General features: G+C 52.4%; 1 protein-coding gene across 8 annotated transcripts; it reads right to left on the reverse strand.

The window, feature by feature from the left end:
• Positions 1 to 389: 389 nt before the first annotated feature.
• On the reverse strand, positions 390 to 11,749 carry GFI1 (growth factor independent 1 transcriptional repressor). Of its 8 annotated transcripts, XR_003523544.2 has the most exons (8): positions 11,649 to 11,749; positions 9,057 to 9,263; positions 8,563 to 8,745; positions 6,298 to 6,788; positions 6,056 to 6,223; positions 4,856 to 5,021; positions 4,054 to 4,115; positions 1,719 to 1,791 (listed from the first exon to the last, which is right to left on the reverse strand). XR_003523544.2 is itself a non-coding variant. In XM_027614290.1 (7 exons), exons 2-7 carry the CDS (start codon positions 9,169 to 9,171, stop codon positions 1,613 to 1,615), a joined length of 1,272 nt encoding a protein of 423 aa, XP_027470091.1. In that variant the 5' UTR covers positions 9,172 to 9,263; positions 9,411 to 9,467; the 3' UTR covers positions 390 to 1,612. The 8 variants fall into 8 exon arrangements, 7 of the variants coding, with proteins under 7 accessions (XP_027470091.1, XP_027470087.1, XP_027470073.1 ...); XM_027614290.1 differs by lacking the exons at positions 4,054 to 4,115; positions 11,649 to 11,749 and adding an exon at positions 9,411 to 9,467 and having other exon boundaries at positions 390 to 1,791; positions 6,056 to 6,193; XM_027614286.2 differs by lacking the exon at positions 4,054 to 4,115 and having other exon boundaries at positions 395 to 1,791; positions 6,056 to 6,193.
• Positions 11,750 to 15,114: the final 3,365 nt, after the last annotated feature.

A 15,114-nucleotide genomic window follows, 5' to 3' on the forward strand; every position in this document is an offset into this window, starting at 1 on the left:
ACCTAAGACCTGTGATTTCTTTATTTATCTGGGAGCCTTCTGGCCTATAAAAAAAAAAAAACACCAAAAACCCACCCACCAACCTACCAACCCACAAAAACCCTGAAGTCCTCAGAAGTACCTATGTTCATGTGGGACCACTAGGGACTTTAAAAGGTAGGAGCTTAGTTTTGTATACCTAGTTTTTCTGTTAAGAAAGAAGGATCTTTGAGGTATAGAAGTAAAAAGCAAATGAAAATCAGAGCAATTGCATTTTCCTCTCTTCTGGATATTGGCTTGCCTGCTTTACTTTTAATACCCCACGGTAGTTTCTTTCAGTGCCAACTCCCACTACAGACTAAAACAAAGGTCTTTCCCCAATTTCCTGCCTAAATGAAAAGCAATAGGTCAGAGTCTTAATACTTTATTAACTTAAAACATCATTCTAATAAATATGTATTAACAAACATAATGCACTCCAGAAGGTCTAAAAACATTTACAAACCTCATCAAAGTAAAAATACCACTTTTTCTTCTTTATAGTACACATGGAGGGTCACTCCACATGCCTGCTAGCTTAGACATCTTAAAAATATCAGCTTAACATTAAAAAACTGAATATACACACGCATCTTGGAAGTATCTGTTCAGCTATTTTTGTTGTTGTTGTTGTTTATTCTTGATAAAATCCAAACGTGTCAGAAAAGAAGGGTCAAGATTTTGTTTTGTCTTCTCTGAATTCCCTAGGAGGGAAAAAGCAGATCCAGCCACTTGGAGGAGGTACAACTGTTAGCTTCTGAAGGGCAGGGGCCGTAACTTTAATCTCTGGCTCCCCCATACCTAGCATAGGCCGGGAACCTGGTGGTCAACAAACACCTGCTGAGTGAGGGGGTGGTATCTTGTCCAGAGGTGTTGCTCTGTCATCCCAGCTCCTCAGAGGGAGCCTTCACAAGCCTCCTGCAGAAAGGACTCTCCTGTCCTCTCACCACCAAGTCCACGTGTCTTCTGCTCCTGCTTGGAGCAGGCTGGACAGTGTATTTTGTAATTTTAAAAGCATGAAACTCCTTCCCCAAATCCATTTCTGAACCAGTCTTCGAGTGGGAGAATTGATCCCTCCAAGATTTATAGGCAGCACCCAATAGAAAGGGATTAAGACTCCCCAGAAAGAAAAACAAAAAGTAACACTCATTTTTCATTCTAGATAAAAAAAACATTAGCATGTGTCCACCTTGTAGATGGTGACCCCTCCTCTTCCACACAAGTATCTGGGGTGGGGCAAGAGGAGGGTAAAAACCTGAAGGACTTTCCTGTCTGTGGAGCAGGGCTGGGAATGCGAAGAACTGCAGGGCCTGAGATTTTAGCTGATCCCCCCTTGACTTCGAGTCTTCAGGTGTCAGGGAGCCTATTTGGTGTGTCCAAAACCCAGTGAGTTATTTGGTTCCCACTCTGGGCTGAACTTTGAAAGGATAACTTATCCCTTCTGGCAGTTCCCAGAAGTAAGGTGAAGGGGCTCACCCTGCTGGGAGTTTTGGACAGGAATGGAGGGCCTGAGAAGTCAGACGTGGACGGTGGCAAGTGGGGAGGCTGCCCTCCGTAGTGTTGTGTAACTGCTCCTTGCAGCCAATCAGGGCCTTCATTTGAGCCCATGCTGGGTTTCCCGGTGCCGCCTGAGGTCCACCTTCCTCTGGAAGCCCTTCCCACACAGGTCACAGCCAAAGGGTTTGAAGCCTGTGTGCTTGCGGCTATGGGTGATGAGGTTGGAGCTCTGGCTGAATGCCTTCCCACACACCTGGCATTTGTGGGGCTTCTCACCTGCGAGGAGGGAGGAGGGGAGGGAAGGAAGTATGAGCTTATGATCAAGCTAGAGGGGACTCACTGTGACCCACATGCTCTTGGCAGCAGCTGGCTGCACCACAGTCTAAGACCTTCAAGCAACTTGGAGGGTGACGTGTTGCAACGCAACTCCTGGGAAGTCATGGGTGCAGCAAGTGAAAGGGAGACTTTCTGAGCGGGGGTTCCCAGCAAAAGGCCTCAAACCGTTTCCTGCTAAACGGAAACAGCAAAGGCCACGTGCCCAGACTCACAGCTGAATCCACCCTGGCAAGATACCCCTGACTTTAGAAGCAGAGCGCTCCCACAGCAGATGTTCAATATGGGGGTGGGGGCCATGTGACTCTGCTCTAATTCAGAGGAAGTTTTCAAATCTGAGTTTCCAAGTGGGTGTTGGTTTGTATGGACCAGTGAGCCTGCCTTCTTTCTTGCTTTTGAAGGATGATAGAATGCATCTGAAGCACAGACATGTCTCAAAGTCTTATTTTTAAAACTCCACATTTGGGTCACAAAGTATTTCTTAAATAGCAGATCCTTTCCAACTTGATTTTATTTTCTTTTTATAAGGATTCTTTATATCCTTGCAAGTGTTCACCATAAATTAATAAGTAACAAAGAGAAAAAGTTTCAGGGGCGCCTGGGTGGCTTAGTTGGTTGAGTGTCCGACTCTTGGTTTTGGTTCAGGTCATGATCTCAGGGTTCTGAGATCGAGCCCTCTGTCAAGCTCTGTCTTCAGCACAGAGTCGGCTTAAGATTCTTTCCCTCTTTCTCTCCCTCCCCACACGCTCTCTCTCTCTTTCTCTCCCAAATAAATATCTTTTTCAGTATTGCTGGTTGTTTCCTTCCTTTTATAACCTTGTAGAGGAGAAAAAATATCTTTTACCTCTACTTTTCTAAGTTCTAGACTGGGACCCCTGTAAACAAATAAAAATCTTAAAAAAAAAAAAAGAAAAGACAAAAAAAGTTTTGTCTTCCCCCCCAATTCATGTGCTGTTTAATATTTGGGTAAATAACATGAATTTCCAAAGAGCCTCAGCATGTCATTATTGTCAGGGCTTGGTCTTGGAAAAGTGCACAAAATAGATGAGGTTTGTTTTTGAGGAAACTTCTGTCCCTCTTGCTGCACCCCTTTCTGTCTTCATGTTTCAGATTTCTTTAATAAGGAACCACCCATCAAAATTTAGCCTATCCCTTTAGTCAAACAAATCTGAGAAACAAATTCTAGCTATGATGTGAATGTTTGATAAAGACTTAATGTTTCATTCAGTCAAGATCCTAGTTGCATTTTGGGTGCCTGGGTGGCTCAGTCTGTTAAGTGTCTGTCTTCAGCTCAGGTCATGATCCCAGGGTCCTGGGATCGAGCCTCACATCACGCTCCCTGCTCACCAGAGAGCCTGCTTCTCCCTCTCCCTCCGCTTGCCACTCTGTCTACTTGTGCTCTCTCTCTCTCTGTCAAATAAATAAATAAAATCTTTTTTAAAAAAAGTAAAAAAAAATCCTAGTTGCATTTTGGTAAGGGTCTTGAATACCTTTACTTAAAAGGAGTGAGTTAACGGAAATTTCAGGTAAGGGATCATGATTAAAGTAGGATATTTTTCTGGGTTTTCTGAAGGGGGTCTACACTGCCCAAACATATTTATAAGCATCAAAGGTAGGTATTTGGAATACACTGAAACTTGCTTTAAATCAGTATTCATATTCTGGAATAAAATAGTCAGAATTCTGGGTCTCTTGTACATGTCTTATTTACTATTAAAGAGACTGCTCCTGGCATTAAAACTACCACTGATATACAATCAAAATGTTAGGTCTTTACCTAACATTCCAATCCCAGGATTGGAATCCAGAGCATTCCATGGCCCCAAGATTTACTCTCAGTCTGATCTTCGGTAAATCATCTCATCACCCTGAGTTTCATCACCCTAAGGCTACTTACTGGGGTGGCAGTGAGGATCAAAGGAAGGGATGGGGTGCCTGCGTGGCTCAGTCAGTTAAGCGTCTGACTCAGGTCATGATCTCAAGGTCCTGGGATCAAGCCCCATGTCTGGCTCAGGGGGGAGTCTCCTTGTCCCTCTCCCTTGCCCCTCCCACTCATGCCCTCTATATCTCTCTCAAATAAATAACTAAAATCTTAAAAAAAGGGGGGGATAGATTTTTTTAAGAAGGGATAGGTTTGAAAGCAGTTTCTAAATTATGAAGTATTATAATAGGTAAAGAGTTACCATTATTATGGCATGAACTTACTGATATTTTGAAAAGGGCAGTAAGTGAATAGAAGCTTTCTACATCTACCAACCCTCATGGCTCTGAAAATAGAATACAGTAAACAGTGGTCAAGATAATACACATTTGAGGTCAGGAAGACCTGAATTTAAGTTCTGGCCCTGTTGCTTGCTATCAGGGCCCTGGACAGGTTACCTGACCCTTCTGTGCCTCACTTTCCTCATCTCTAGAATGGGGATAAGGAATAGTCTCTACCTCCCAGACTTCTTGTGAGTGTAAAGTGAGATAATGCATTTAAAAAGTACTTAGCAGACAGCTTAGTAATATTTACCATTGTTTTTTCCTCCTCAATCAGAATAGGCTTTTAGACTGCAAGAAATACAGCCAAGAGACCACACATAAGGCTTCCTGCTTCCCTAAAAGGCTGGGTGGCAGCCCTGGAGAAAGACCTCACTCTCTGGAGCTTAGTATTTCACCCAGAGCAGGCAGCAGTTGGAGCAGCAGCTAAACTAGAGGAAAATAGTTTTTGCAAGGATAGAGAACCTGAGGTTGGCCTTCTGAATGGTTCTTCAAATGCAGCCCCACACCAAGGCCCCTCTGGGGAGAACCTTGTATGTAAATGAATCTAAGAGAATCTGCCTCCTTGTTTTCTTGAACACACTGCAGTGATTAACTCCATCTAGAAGGCCTCATCTACCACTCACTCTGTAGCCAGAATATCAGAGCAAAGGCGAATTATATTGGCCTCAGAAGGAAGAACAATGCTCTTCCACGCCAGCCTTCCCCAGGTGTTTTCAGACAAGCCAGAGGGCTTTCAGCTTACCAGTGTGGATGAAGGTGTGTTTCTTCATGTCTGACTTCTGGTGGAATCTCTTGCCACAGTACTGACAAGGGTAGGGCCGGGTGTCTGAGTGGATGAGCAAGTGCGTAGACAGTGTAGATGACCTCTTGAAGCTCTTGCCACAGATCTTACAGTCAAAGCTGCGTTCCTGTGGATAGAAAGATGTGGCATTCCTTTTGTAGTCATGTAGGCTGCCGTCTTCTTCACCACCAACCCGACCATAAAATCCCCCAAACCAGGGCTCTCCCTTCCTTCAGGCTCCCCTTCCACTTAGCCTGCCCCATCATCCCTGTCTCCAGATTTATTTCCAACCTCCACCCTCCCCACCCCAGCCTCTTCCCCTTTAACACTTTTTCTACCCACTTTTCACCCACAACCCTCCACACCCCATGGCAAAAACGTATCCCCACCCTGCTTTTTTGACACCCATTTACAAACACTTCTCCACCCTCCTCAAGAGGAGGCTTAGACCTCAGTCACTTGAGACCACCGTGCCCTCTAGCCCTTGTTGAGAGAGATGGGAGAATGGTACTCTTTTTTGTAAATAAGTTTCTGTAAGTAAGCATTCACTTGTCATAGTTAGTTGCGTACTTAATTGCTTATCTACCCTCTGTCATTCAGCTAAACTGAAAAATTCCGTGGGGGCATCCTGTCAGGGACCTGCTGTGTTCCATGATTCTCAAGAGCCTAGCAGCTGGAAGTTGGACAACAAATACTAATAAAGGAATGCATGAAATAACAGCAGGACAAATATGCTCCTGGATGCTCTCAATGAGCTGACATCCCTTCCTTTCAGTTGGAGGGGTCAGTACAGATTAAGCGACAGCCATCTGGTGAAAAGAAGCAAGGCAAAAAAACCAGAGCTAATAAATCTGATATATCAGCAGCAAGGGCGCATAGAAACCCTCTTCAAACCCAAAGTAACGATCTGGATCACCCTCTGGAGGCTTACAATGATGTGACACCAAACTCTAGGGCTGCCTCTAAGCCTGAGCCGGCCACCTTTCCCTACACACCTACATCTGGGCAAAGGGACATGGTGGAGGAGACTGGGGGCAATCCAGGGAAGCCCAAGGGAAAAGCTGCCAGGCGGAGGGTGGCCGGTGCTGCACAGACAAGCAGAACATCCCCGACTGTGAAAACCTGAACAGGGCCGCCCGAGGTCATACGCCCCGCCCTTACCTGCGAGTGCACGGCTTTATGCTGCTCCAGGCTCACCGCGTGCCCGAAGGTCTTGCCGCACATCTCGCACGCAAAGGGTCTCGTGCCGCTGTGGGACCTGCGCACGTGCACCTCCAGCCCGTGCGGCGTGGAGAACACCTGAGGCGGGTGGGGCCGGGAAGAAGGCCGCTGAGAGGGGCCAAGGGGCGTGGGTCGGGGGCGCGGGCGCGGGGCCGACAAAGCCAGGCGCGCGGGAGCCTCACCTTGCTGCACTTTATGCACTTGTAGGAGCCGCCGCCCAGCAGCAGGCGGGTGCACAGCAGCTCCGACTCCACCTTGACGCCGGCGCCCTTGTCCGCGTGCAGCCCGTGGCCGCGCTCCGCGTACAGCCCTCCGGCCGCCGCCGCCGTCGGCCGCTCGTACAGCCCCGCCGCCGCGGGCCCGAAGTCGCCGTAGAGCCCCAGGCCCGCGCCGCCCGCAGCGCCACCTCCTGCGCTGCCTGCCCCCGGCGCCCCGGCCCCCGCGCCGCCCGCAGCCCGCTCCGGGCCGTAGAGCGCCGCGGGGTGGCCTGGCTCCGGGGCGCGCTCGCAGAAGAGGCCCAGGCCGGCGCGGCGCTCCAGGGCCGCGCACGGCCGGTAGCTGTGCACCAAGTGCCGCAGGTCAGAACCCGCCAGGCCGCTCCAAGAGTACGGCTTGAAGGGCAGGGGCAACGGCTGGGCTTCGTCCAGCGATGGGCACGCCGACTTCTCCGAGGCTGTGGAGACACAAGGGGGCGTCCGGTTAGGCTTCAGACGGCGGGGCGGAGGCCGCCCGGCGGCGTCTGCCAGTCGCCCGGCGCTGGTGGAGTACTCCGTGCGCCAGGCGCCGCGCTAGGTGCCATGACGCCCCCGGGAAAAAACGCGGACCCGGTCTCTGGGGTCTCGAGGATCACTGGAGGCGGCAGGGCGGCGAACGGATAATTAAAATGACATCGGTCGAGGAGATGGGTAAATTTGGCGCCAGGGCAGCGGAAACGACGTTAAGAGGGTCCTTGCTGACGGGACCCGAGCACTTCGCGGTCCCGCAGAGAAAAGCGCGCCAAGCTGTCTGTGCTGGAGAAATGTTCTGAGCTGAGCTAAGCAGGAGAACGTGGCCACAGTTAGGGTCTGGACAGCGCTCCTGCGCAGAGCGCCCAGCGCCCAGTGCCAACACTCTCCCGGCCCCTACAGGTTCCCACTCCGTCCTTTTTCTTTCCGGGATAGATAAGGAGGGAGGGGAAAGGACCAATAAAATGCGGCCTGGCCTACCGAAGACATCTGTTTGGAAAAAAAAAAAAACGGGAAGGTGTTAACATTCCTCACAGTTATTAAATAGCCAGGGCAGGTAGCAAAGGGGCAGTGGCAAGAGGGTTTGGAGCTTGAACTGCCTGCCAAATACTCCTATTCTCATTCCTGTCATAGTTTTATGAGGGGAAAAATCCAAATTTTTCATTAAGGTTTAGCCACCACCTGCCAGGGACATGGCTTTCCCATATTCGTGGCCTTCTGCACCCCCTGCACAACGTGAATTTTGCTAAAACCAGATACCCAACGTATCCTTTCTCCATTTGCATACGAATTTACAAATCTGTTCCCACCCTACACTCCGGGCTAGCCATTTCTGTGACAGGCTGTACCCCAAGTTTCCGTCGGAGAGATTCCTGCGGCACCCAGTCTTGCAGGGCCGTGTCCTGCACAGCCAAGAAGAATCCCCCAGTCGCAGGCTCCCAGACACACTCGCTGGAGTTATGGCTTTAGTCAAGTCAACGCACTGTGTGTGGGATGGGGTTGGGGCTGTCTTTTAAAACTAGTGAGTGCAATCTGGAAATAACAGGCACTTGGCAGAATCCGGCTGGTTTGCGTTCTCCTTCCCTGGCCAGTACCCAAGACTTGCTCCCACCCAACGTTTGCGCAAGCCTCAATTGCTGTCTGGAAATTAAGCCAACGGACTGGTCCCCAAGACTAGGCCAACCCAGCAAAACGAAAACTGAAACAGGACCCCCGATCCACGCCTACGAAGACTCAGAGGAGGGCAGAGATTTTCAGCCCGACCCGTCCCTCTTGCTTGGCACCCAGCTCTGCCAGGCGCGTTGCTGCAGGAGCCAGAGGAAGTTTTAAAGACTGCCCAGGTCTCTGTTTGAGACTCGGAGGGTCTGGATTTTGGGATCCCAGCTCTTTCTAAACAGTCAGCTGATGAGAAAACGAAATGTCTCAGTTGCTGTCGGTCAAGACGACTCATTTACTTTCTCTCACCCACCATCTCTGCCAAACGAATGTTGGGAATGAACAAGCCGGGTCCAGCCGCCTCGGATCCAAGCAGCAGACCCTGCGAACAGGCTAACTCAGTCCCGGTTCAGAAGCCAGATGCCTCCCCCACGGGCCTCCTTACCCCATAAACAAGCGCTCTCCTCTCGGAAAGACTCTCTGCCATCCATTTAGCATTTCTCCACCCAAAGCCGCCTCAGTTTATTCCTTGCCGCCTCGGCCCCAGAGCTCCCAGTGGGTTCCTACCTGGAGACACAGAGGGCGACGGAGGCCTCCAGAAGTCCTCAAACTCTGAGCTCCGGTCGCAGACGCTGCCCTCACAGCTGCCCGGGGATGCGGAGGATCTCTCTGGGACCTCGGTCAACTGTGCCTCGGGGGACAGACGACGCCGGGGCTCCGTCTTCGCCCCGTCTGCGCTCGAGGTGCTGTCTGCGGAGAGGAGGGAGGATAGGAGCTCAGGCTGGGCCTGATTGAGTTCTGAAGTGGCGCCCCCCAGACCGTGGCACCCTGGCGTCCTCCTCTTTTCCCAGACCTGGCTGGGAACCCTTCCGGATCCGAGGGCGGGAGCAAAGAGGCTGTGGCACCTAGGCGACAAGCCCGGAAGGGACCCGGACGGTAGGAAACAGAAGAGGCAGCAAAGGGGGCGTCAGGGTCTCCCTGCCGGGTTCCTGGGGGATGGTGTGGCGGGGCTCAGAATCTACATCCCTGGGAGCCCCGCCCGGCCCCCGCGCACCCTGTACCTGCTCCGCCTGACGCCAGGACATTCTCCAGGCGTAGGGAATAGTCGCGTCCCGGGGAGCGCGGCTGGTGGTAACTGTGAGCCTTCTTGCTCTTGACAAGGAACGAACGCGGCATGGTGGTCGGGCGCGCTTCCCACTCGGCTCCCTGGAGCCGCAGTCAGCCCACTGTTACCCGGAGTGCTTGCTCAGCCCCAGCCAGGCGGAGACCTACGAGAGGAGAAGAACCGGGTGGAAACGCGGGTCAGCACGCTCCGGGGCTCGGGACTGGGCAGCCGGGTGGAGAGAGAGCTCCGGCCGGGAGGAGGGAGGAAGGCCCGCAGGAGGAGGGGCTTGGCCCCGCTGCGCCGCGCTCACCAGGTGGCACTCGGACAGGTGGCGCGAGCGCGCCGCCGCCGTCACAGCTGAGCGGTAAAACCCGTCTCGGGGCCCAGGCTCAGGCCTCTTCCTTCTGCCCTGCCCACCCCCCCTTGGCCCCTCCCCTTCCCTCGCAAAACTCGCTCTGGCAATCAAACTTTCCGGAGAGCCGATGTCCCCAACTGGCCAGTTACCCCCGCTCGACCACTCACTGCCTGCCTGGCCCTGTTTTCGGGCTGGGGAAGAGGGCAGCAGGGACGCGCTGATCGATTTAAGGCCGAGGGATGTGTTCGCGCTCGAGGACCGGGAAGGGGCTAGGAGCCAAGCCCTTCTGGAGCCTGCTAGAAACTGGAGGGGGGTGGGAGGGGAGGAGCGCACTAGGCAGGCTGAGGAGCAGGGTCGGGTGACAGCTGCAGAGGGGCTGAGGGCAGCAGAAGCTGGATAAAGAAAGGCAGGAGAGAAGAGGAACAGGAAGGTGGTGGGAGGGGGTATGACAGAGGACCGACCCCGGCCCCTAGTGGAACTCGCATCCCGGTGATCTCCCTCGCCCCTCACTCGTGCCTCACGCGAGGAAAAAGTTGGTCTGGAGACGCAAGTGCCGCGGAGGCAGGCAGAAGTCTGGGGCAAGACACCCCAGACCATGGAGACCTAACCTCGGAAACCAAGTCCTGGGAAAAAGCACTTTTCGTTCTGCTCACCGAAAACCTTGTTTTAGGGGAAGTCGAGCCCCATTCGCGCGCGCTGGCTGTGAACTGCGCTGTGTCTGGAGTCCGCGGAGAGCCAACAGTTTAGCGGACGCGGAGAGCGCAGGGTGCTCCGCGGCGGCCAGAGAGCGGGGGTCCAGGCGCGGGAGGGAGCTAGCTGCCCGCGGCGCCGCTCTCATTAACCCCCAATCAGTTCACCTAATCCCGGGGTCGAAACCTGAGCCCGGCCGTGAGGCGGGGCAGCGCCTCCAGCTCCGCGCGGGGCTGCTGGGGGCGGAACCAGACCGGCTACTAGGTCTGAGGAAAACGAATTTGCCTTCCTCTCGATGGAGGTCAGGTTCACACGGGAGCTGTAGGCTCTTCGGGCACAGCAGCTCTCCATGGTCTTGTCTAGTTCAGGAACAAGTGTGCTGGGGGACCACGGGCCGGAGCAAGACCCCTAGTCCTTGGCCTTCGCGAGGCTTAGGCTGCCAGATTCGGAGCTGCCTGGCTCTCAGGGCAGGATGCAGGACAGTAAGACTGCCCGTTGGCGCTCCGAGCTCAAAACGAGTTCTCAGGGACTCGTTCCCTAGAGGGCATTCCACGTCCCACTGTGTCCCCCTCCCTGGGGGTGGGGTGGAGCGGCGATAGGCTCGGGAGAAAAGACGGCTGGGGCATGTAGTGGAATCTCAGGAGAACTTTCAGGAGTCCTAAGAGCCAGAAGGCCCCTAGGAGTGAGGGTGCCACCTGCTCCCGTCTGAGTCCGCCCCTAAGGTCGGAGGTTTGGAGGTGCTGGGGCCGCCCCAGGACGCAGTTCGGCCACCACAGTTTTCCCTGGGCCTCTGCTTGCGACGCCACTTCGGCCGTATAATTAGACACCACAAACTTAAAAACGAATTCCTTAGACAGCCATGAAACTCAGAGGTAAAGGAATACGGGGTGAAATGGTCTCGAGGGCCCTCGTGAGGCTTGGGTCTGCGTCGGCGCGAAGTCGGGCGGAGGTGGTGACAGAGGGGGAACTGTCCGCGCGGGCGCTGAGCCTGTGCTGGCTGGGATCGCGCGGAATCAGGAGGGCACCCAGGCGTCCTCTCCACCCAGGCCGAGCCCCGCGCCTCTCTCTCCTGCCGGCTGGCCCGGCCCGATCCTGGGAGAGCGGAATGGGTTGGGGGGTGGTAGGGACGAGGGCTGAGCGCGTGGGAAGGCTACCTGGCGCAGCAGCTGGCGGCGGGAGGGCGGGGCGCCCCCCGAGCGCACGCGGCCTGGGGCCTCTCTTCACGGTCTGGGCCCGGGAAGGCGGGAGTGGAGGCGCCGACGGGCAGCCTCCTGAGCCCAGCTGCCACCGCCTCCCCACCAGATGTTTCCTTCCCGGATGAATCCTGCTCCCCTGCGCCAAAATCCCTTGCGGATAGGGTTCTCGGGGCTCCCGCACAGCGGCCAGCAGCCGGGGGGGATCCCGGCAGCGCCCTCTGGTCGCCCCCGCAGCGGCGCTGCCCCGTTAGTCCCCGCGGCCGCCCCCACCAGGGGGGCAGGCGCAGAACAGGCGCAACAGACCTACCTGCGGGGTCAGGGCGCGGGCACTGCGCTCCGAGAGTTTTCAAACTGAGCTGCTTTCGGGAGAGCCTGCGCTCTCTCTCTCTCTTTTTTTTTTAATCTCCTTCCGAGCTCAGCCCCCAAAACCACAAGCTTCACTTCCTGAGCGTTAAGGAGTAGCTCTCTTAGCCCTCTCAGACCTGCCCCCCCCAACCCCCAGTCTGGGCGCGCTCCTTTGCGCAAGGGGCTAGGAGGCGGACAGGGGGCCCGGCCTTTTCAGCCGCCCTCCCAGGAGGTCCTTGGCGTTTTTGCTCTGTGGGACTGCGGGGGTGGGGAGACCCGGAGGGCCCAACACCCAGGCACTAGAAATGACTCAAAAGAAAATGAACCATTCTTGGCTCTTGGGAGACTTCCGCAGCGAGAAGAAGTCACAGATTCAGGACACAGATTGACTGAAGCGCCGGGGAGTGGGAGCGCCAGCTCGGAGGAGGTCTCCCCGCCCCTGTGGCCCCGGACGCCTCCACCCCCACCCCAACCCCGCCGCCTTCTTGGGCAGGGGCCGCCCCCAGGTCGGGGCCGTGAATCACCACCGGCCAGCGGTGTCGCCGGCCTGGAGCCCGGCGAGTGGCCGCGGCGTCCGCAGAGCGAAACCTGCCCCGCTGCCCCGAAATAGCTTGTTGTGGAAACACTTCGGGATAAATACGCCCAACAAGGCTGAAAATACCTTGACACCCAATCCGAGAGGTTTGCTCATTTCCCTTCGGATTTAGGTAATGGTTAAATTTGGAAGAGGTGGGCGAGCGCCGAGCCCCCGGCGGAGAGGGCGCTGGCGGCGCGTCCCGCGGGCGCCGGGCTAGGCTGGCGGGCGCGCCCTCCCCACGCTGTGCTCACCCGCGCTCTGCCGGGTCCCCTCCGCCCGCGGCTAATTTCCGGTGGTCGGAGCTGCGAAATTAAAGACTGCGCGGGAGGGAGAGCGCTGGGGCAGCGGCGGGGGCAGCGGCGGCGGCGGCTCGGCTGACCCCGCCCTGCCCGGGCCAGCCCCGGAGAGCGGTACCTCGGGCACCTGGTCCTGAGAGGAGCGATAGAGCGCCATAAAAGGCACCACCCCGACGACTATTGAAGAGTAAATCTTCGCTCGGATTGTGTTTTCCTTGAGGGTAGGCACGGATCTTCACTATTATGTCCCTGGTACGCTCTAAGAAACGTCTGTGGACTGAGTAAATGAATGAATGGAGTTAATTAAGTAATTCTATTAATAGAACAGGGGGGGAAATGTAAGCCTCACCCATAAATAAACAAATGCAGCAACTTCCAACGCTAGATGTCTGCCATGATCCATAGAGTGTGGCCTGTTGTGTATGCTTAAACCTGAACCCTTTCCTGACGGGGGTGGATATCGTTGTAATTACGTTACTTTCCTAAGTGAATTGAGTTAGATTTTGATCACTACTTCATGCACAGTTAAATCTCCAGTGCCAGAAGGGAGAAGGGAGTGTTGCTCCTCAGTTCTTGCAAAATAACGTACCATATTTTAGATTAAGCCAACGTTATCATGGAAAAATAAGGTCCTTGTAGCCGTTTTGCTAGAGAGAAATGTTTTTTAGAATGATTTTTAATTTGCTTTGTAAACCCGAAGATTTGCAGAAAATATTTGGTTACTATGGCCGTAGTTCAACATGTTTTAATAGATTAGACATTTTATATAACAATGGTCCTACACTGACTGTGTGCCAGGTGCTGGACTAGACACATCTTAATAGTCTGCTTAGCTATTCTCCTTACACTGCTGTTCATTTGTTCAACACCCCTGCCCTTAAAATTCGTTAGCACCCAGAAGTAAACAATCTTAACCAAAGGATTACAAATATTGAATAAACTGAAGGGAAATTAAGGCATTTTAAAAATAAGCTTTTAATTCATATATGCTTTGTCCGGGCCTAAAGTATAAAAATTTCAAAGCATTCCAAAACAGATCTTTCCCTTATTCCTTCTATCTTATGCAACAGTAGAAAAAGGCAGATTTTAAAAGAAAATTGTAAATGGAACAAAAGAAAATGTATTATCAACCAAGTTCTAGAGAAATGGTTGAACCATTTCCTTTGCACATGAGCAAGTTCAAAGTCAAAATTTCTTGAAAAGGCACTGTGACTAGTAGTTTAGTTGAGTGTTGCTGTTTGAAGTCTCAGAAAACTTGAGGGAGGCTATGAAGGGGACAAATAATCACCTTGTATAGTATCACTTTAGAATAAATCCCTTTCATTCAGATTAAATCTAGTCATCTTGCTTAGTTTGCCATTCACCTCCTCTGAATTTGCAAAATAAAACTGAGGGCTGGAACAGGGACACCCAGAGAAAAGCAGGCGGGAGTGAGATGGCACAGAATTTCTCTTTATAATCTTTTAAGTTTCGAACCAAATGGGTGTATTACCAATTCAAATAAATACATATAAAAATATCTGACTGGAGCGATCAGGTCATTTCCCAGGTATATAGTGTTGACTTCCACACTTAGGGGAAACAGAGGAGAAAATAAAAAGAGGGGTACCCAGAAAGGTTAAGAAACGTGCCAAGGAGCAGCTAAGAGCCAGCACTGGAAAGTGATGATACAATGAACTTGACTTCCCGCTACTTCAAACTACCTCTCATTTACCACTAAACGGAGAATGAAGAGAATAAGACTGCCCTGCCCCCAAAGTGCACATTTTTAAAAGCTAGAAAATATCCCTCCCCCAATGTGCTCCTTTGGAACTGAAATAAATCTAATGGTAAGCAGAATTAGGCTTGGAGCATAATTTTCTATACATATTGGTTTTCTAAAAAGAGGGTGTAAAATTTGCTATTTTGTCAGTAATTTATTATTATTAAATAATAACATATCTGTAGATGCCAAAAGACAAATGATGTTCTTCATATCACAGACATTTCCAAGCCCTGGCCAGTGGCCCATTTATTTCAAGTAGCATCTCAAGATCAGAATTCCCCTACAACAAAAGATTTGAGACTTTAAAAAAAAAAAAAATTTGTAACAGGCTATTGCCAGTTTCTTGTTTATATTTTCACAAAGCTTTACAGCTACCATCTCTGTTCTATTTGGGTAGGCATAAGAAGAGTGGGGATCTTGAAACCACAGAGAGGGGCAATGGCCCACTTTCCAGCATACTTTTCTGTAGTGTTTGCCTCATTTGATGCTCACAGCAATGCTACCAAGGAGGGGAAAGAGTCCAGGCTTTTTGCAGATAGTCCTTCGTTGAAATGAGTCTCTGTTCTGCCAGTGAGTGGCCCTGTGAACTTGGGAAAGTTAGCTCAACCTTCCCAGCCTCAGTTTCTCACTTGTAAAGTCAGAATAACTACTTACCTTGCAAGACCATGGAGCAACCCTGTGATACCCGCTCTTCACGGGTTCCTCTGGGCCCCAAGAATGGACGAATTCTCCCAGTGAAGGTCTTAGGTTTAGCCTTCTTGTTCCATGTCCTGCTTCAATTTATTCAACT

Source organism: Zalophus californianus, chromosome 4, assembly GCF_009762305.2.
Source record: "Zalophus californianus isolate mZalCal1 chromosome 4, mZalCal1.pri.v2, whole genome shotgun sequence".
Taxonomy (NCBI): Eukaryota; Metazoa; Chordata; class Mammalia; order Carnivora; family Otariidae; genus Zalophus; species Zalophus californianus.

Excerpts from the sequence above, each read along its gene's own strand:
- GFI1 (XM_027614272.2), bottom strand. The coding sequence starts at position 9,171 with ATGCCGCGTTCGTTCCTTGTCAAGAGCAAGAAGGCTCACAGTTACCAC. Across the intron at positions 6,789-8,562 it reads GTCGCCCTCTGTGTCTCCAG|CCTCGGAGAAGTCGGCGTGC; the intron begins GTAGGAACCCAC and ends GTGTCTCCACAG. Across the intron at positions 5,022-6,055 it reads ATAAAGCCGTGCACTCGCAG|GAACGCAGCTTTGACTGTAA; the intron begins GTAAGGGCGGGG and ends TTCTATCCACAG.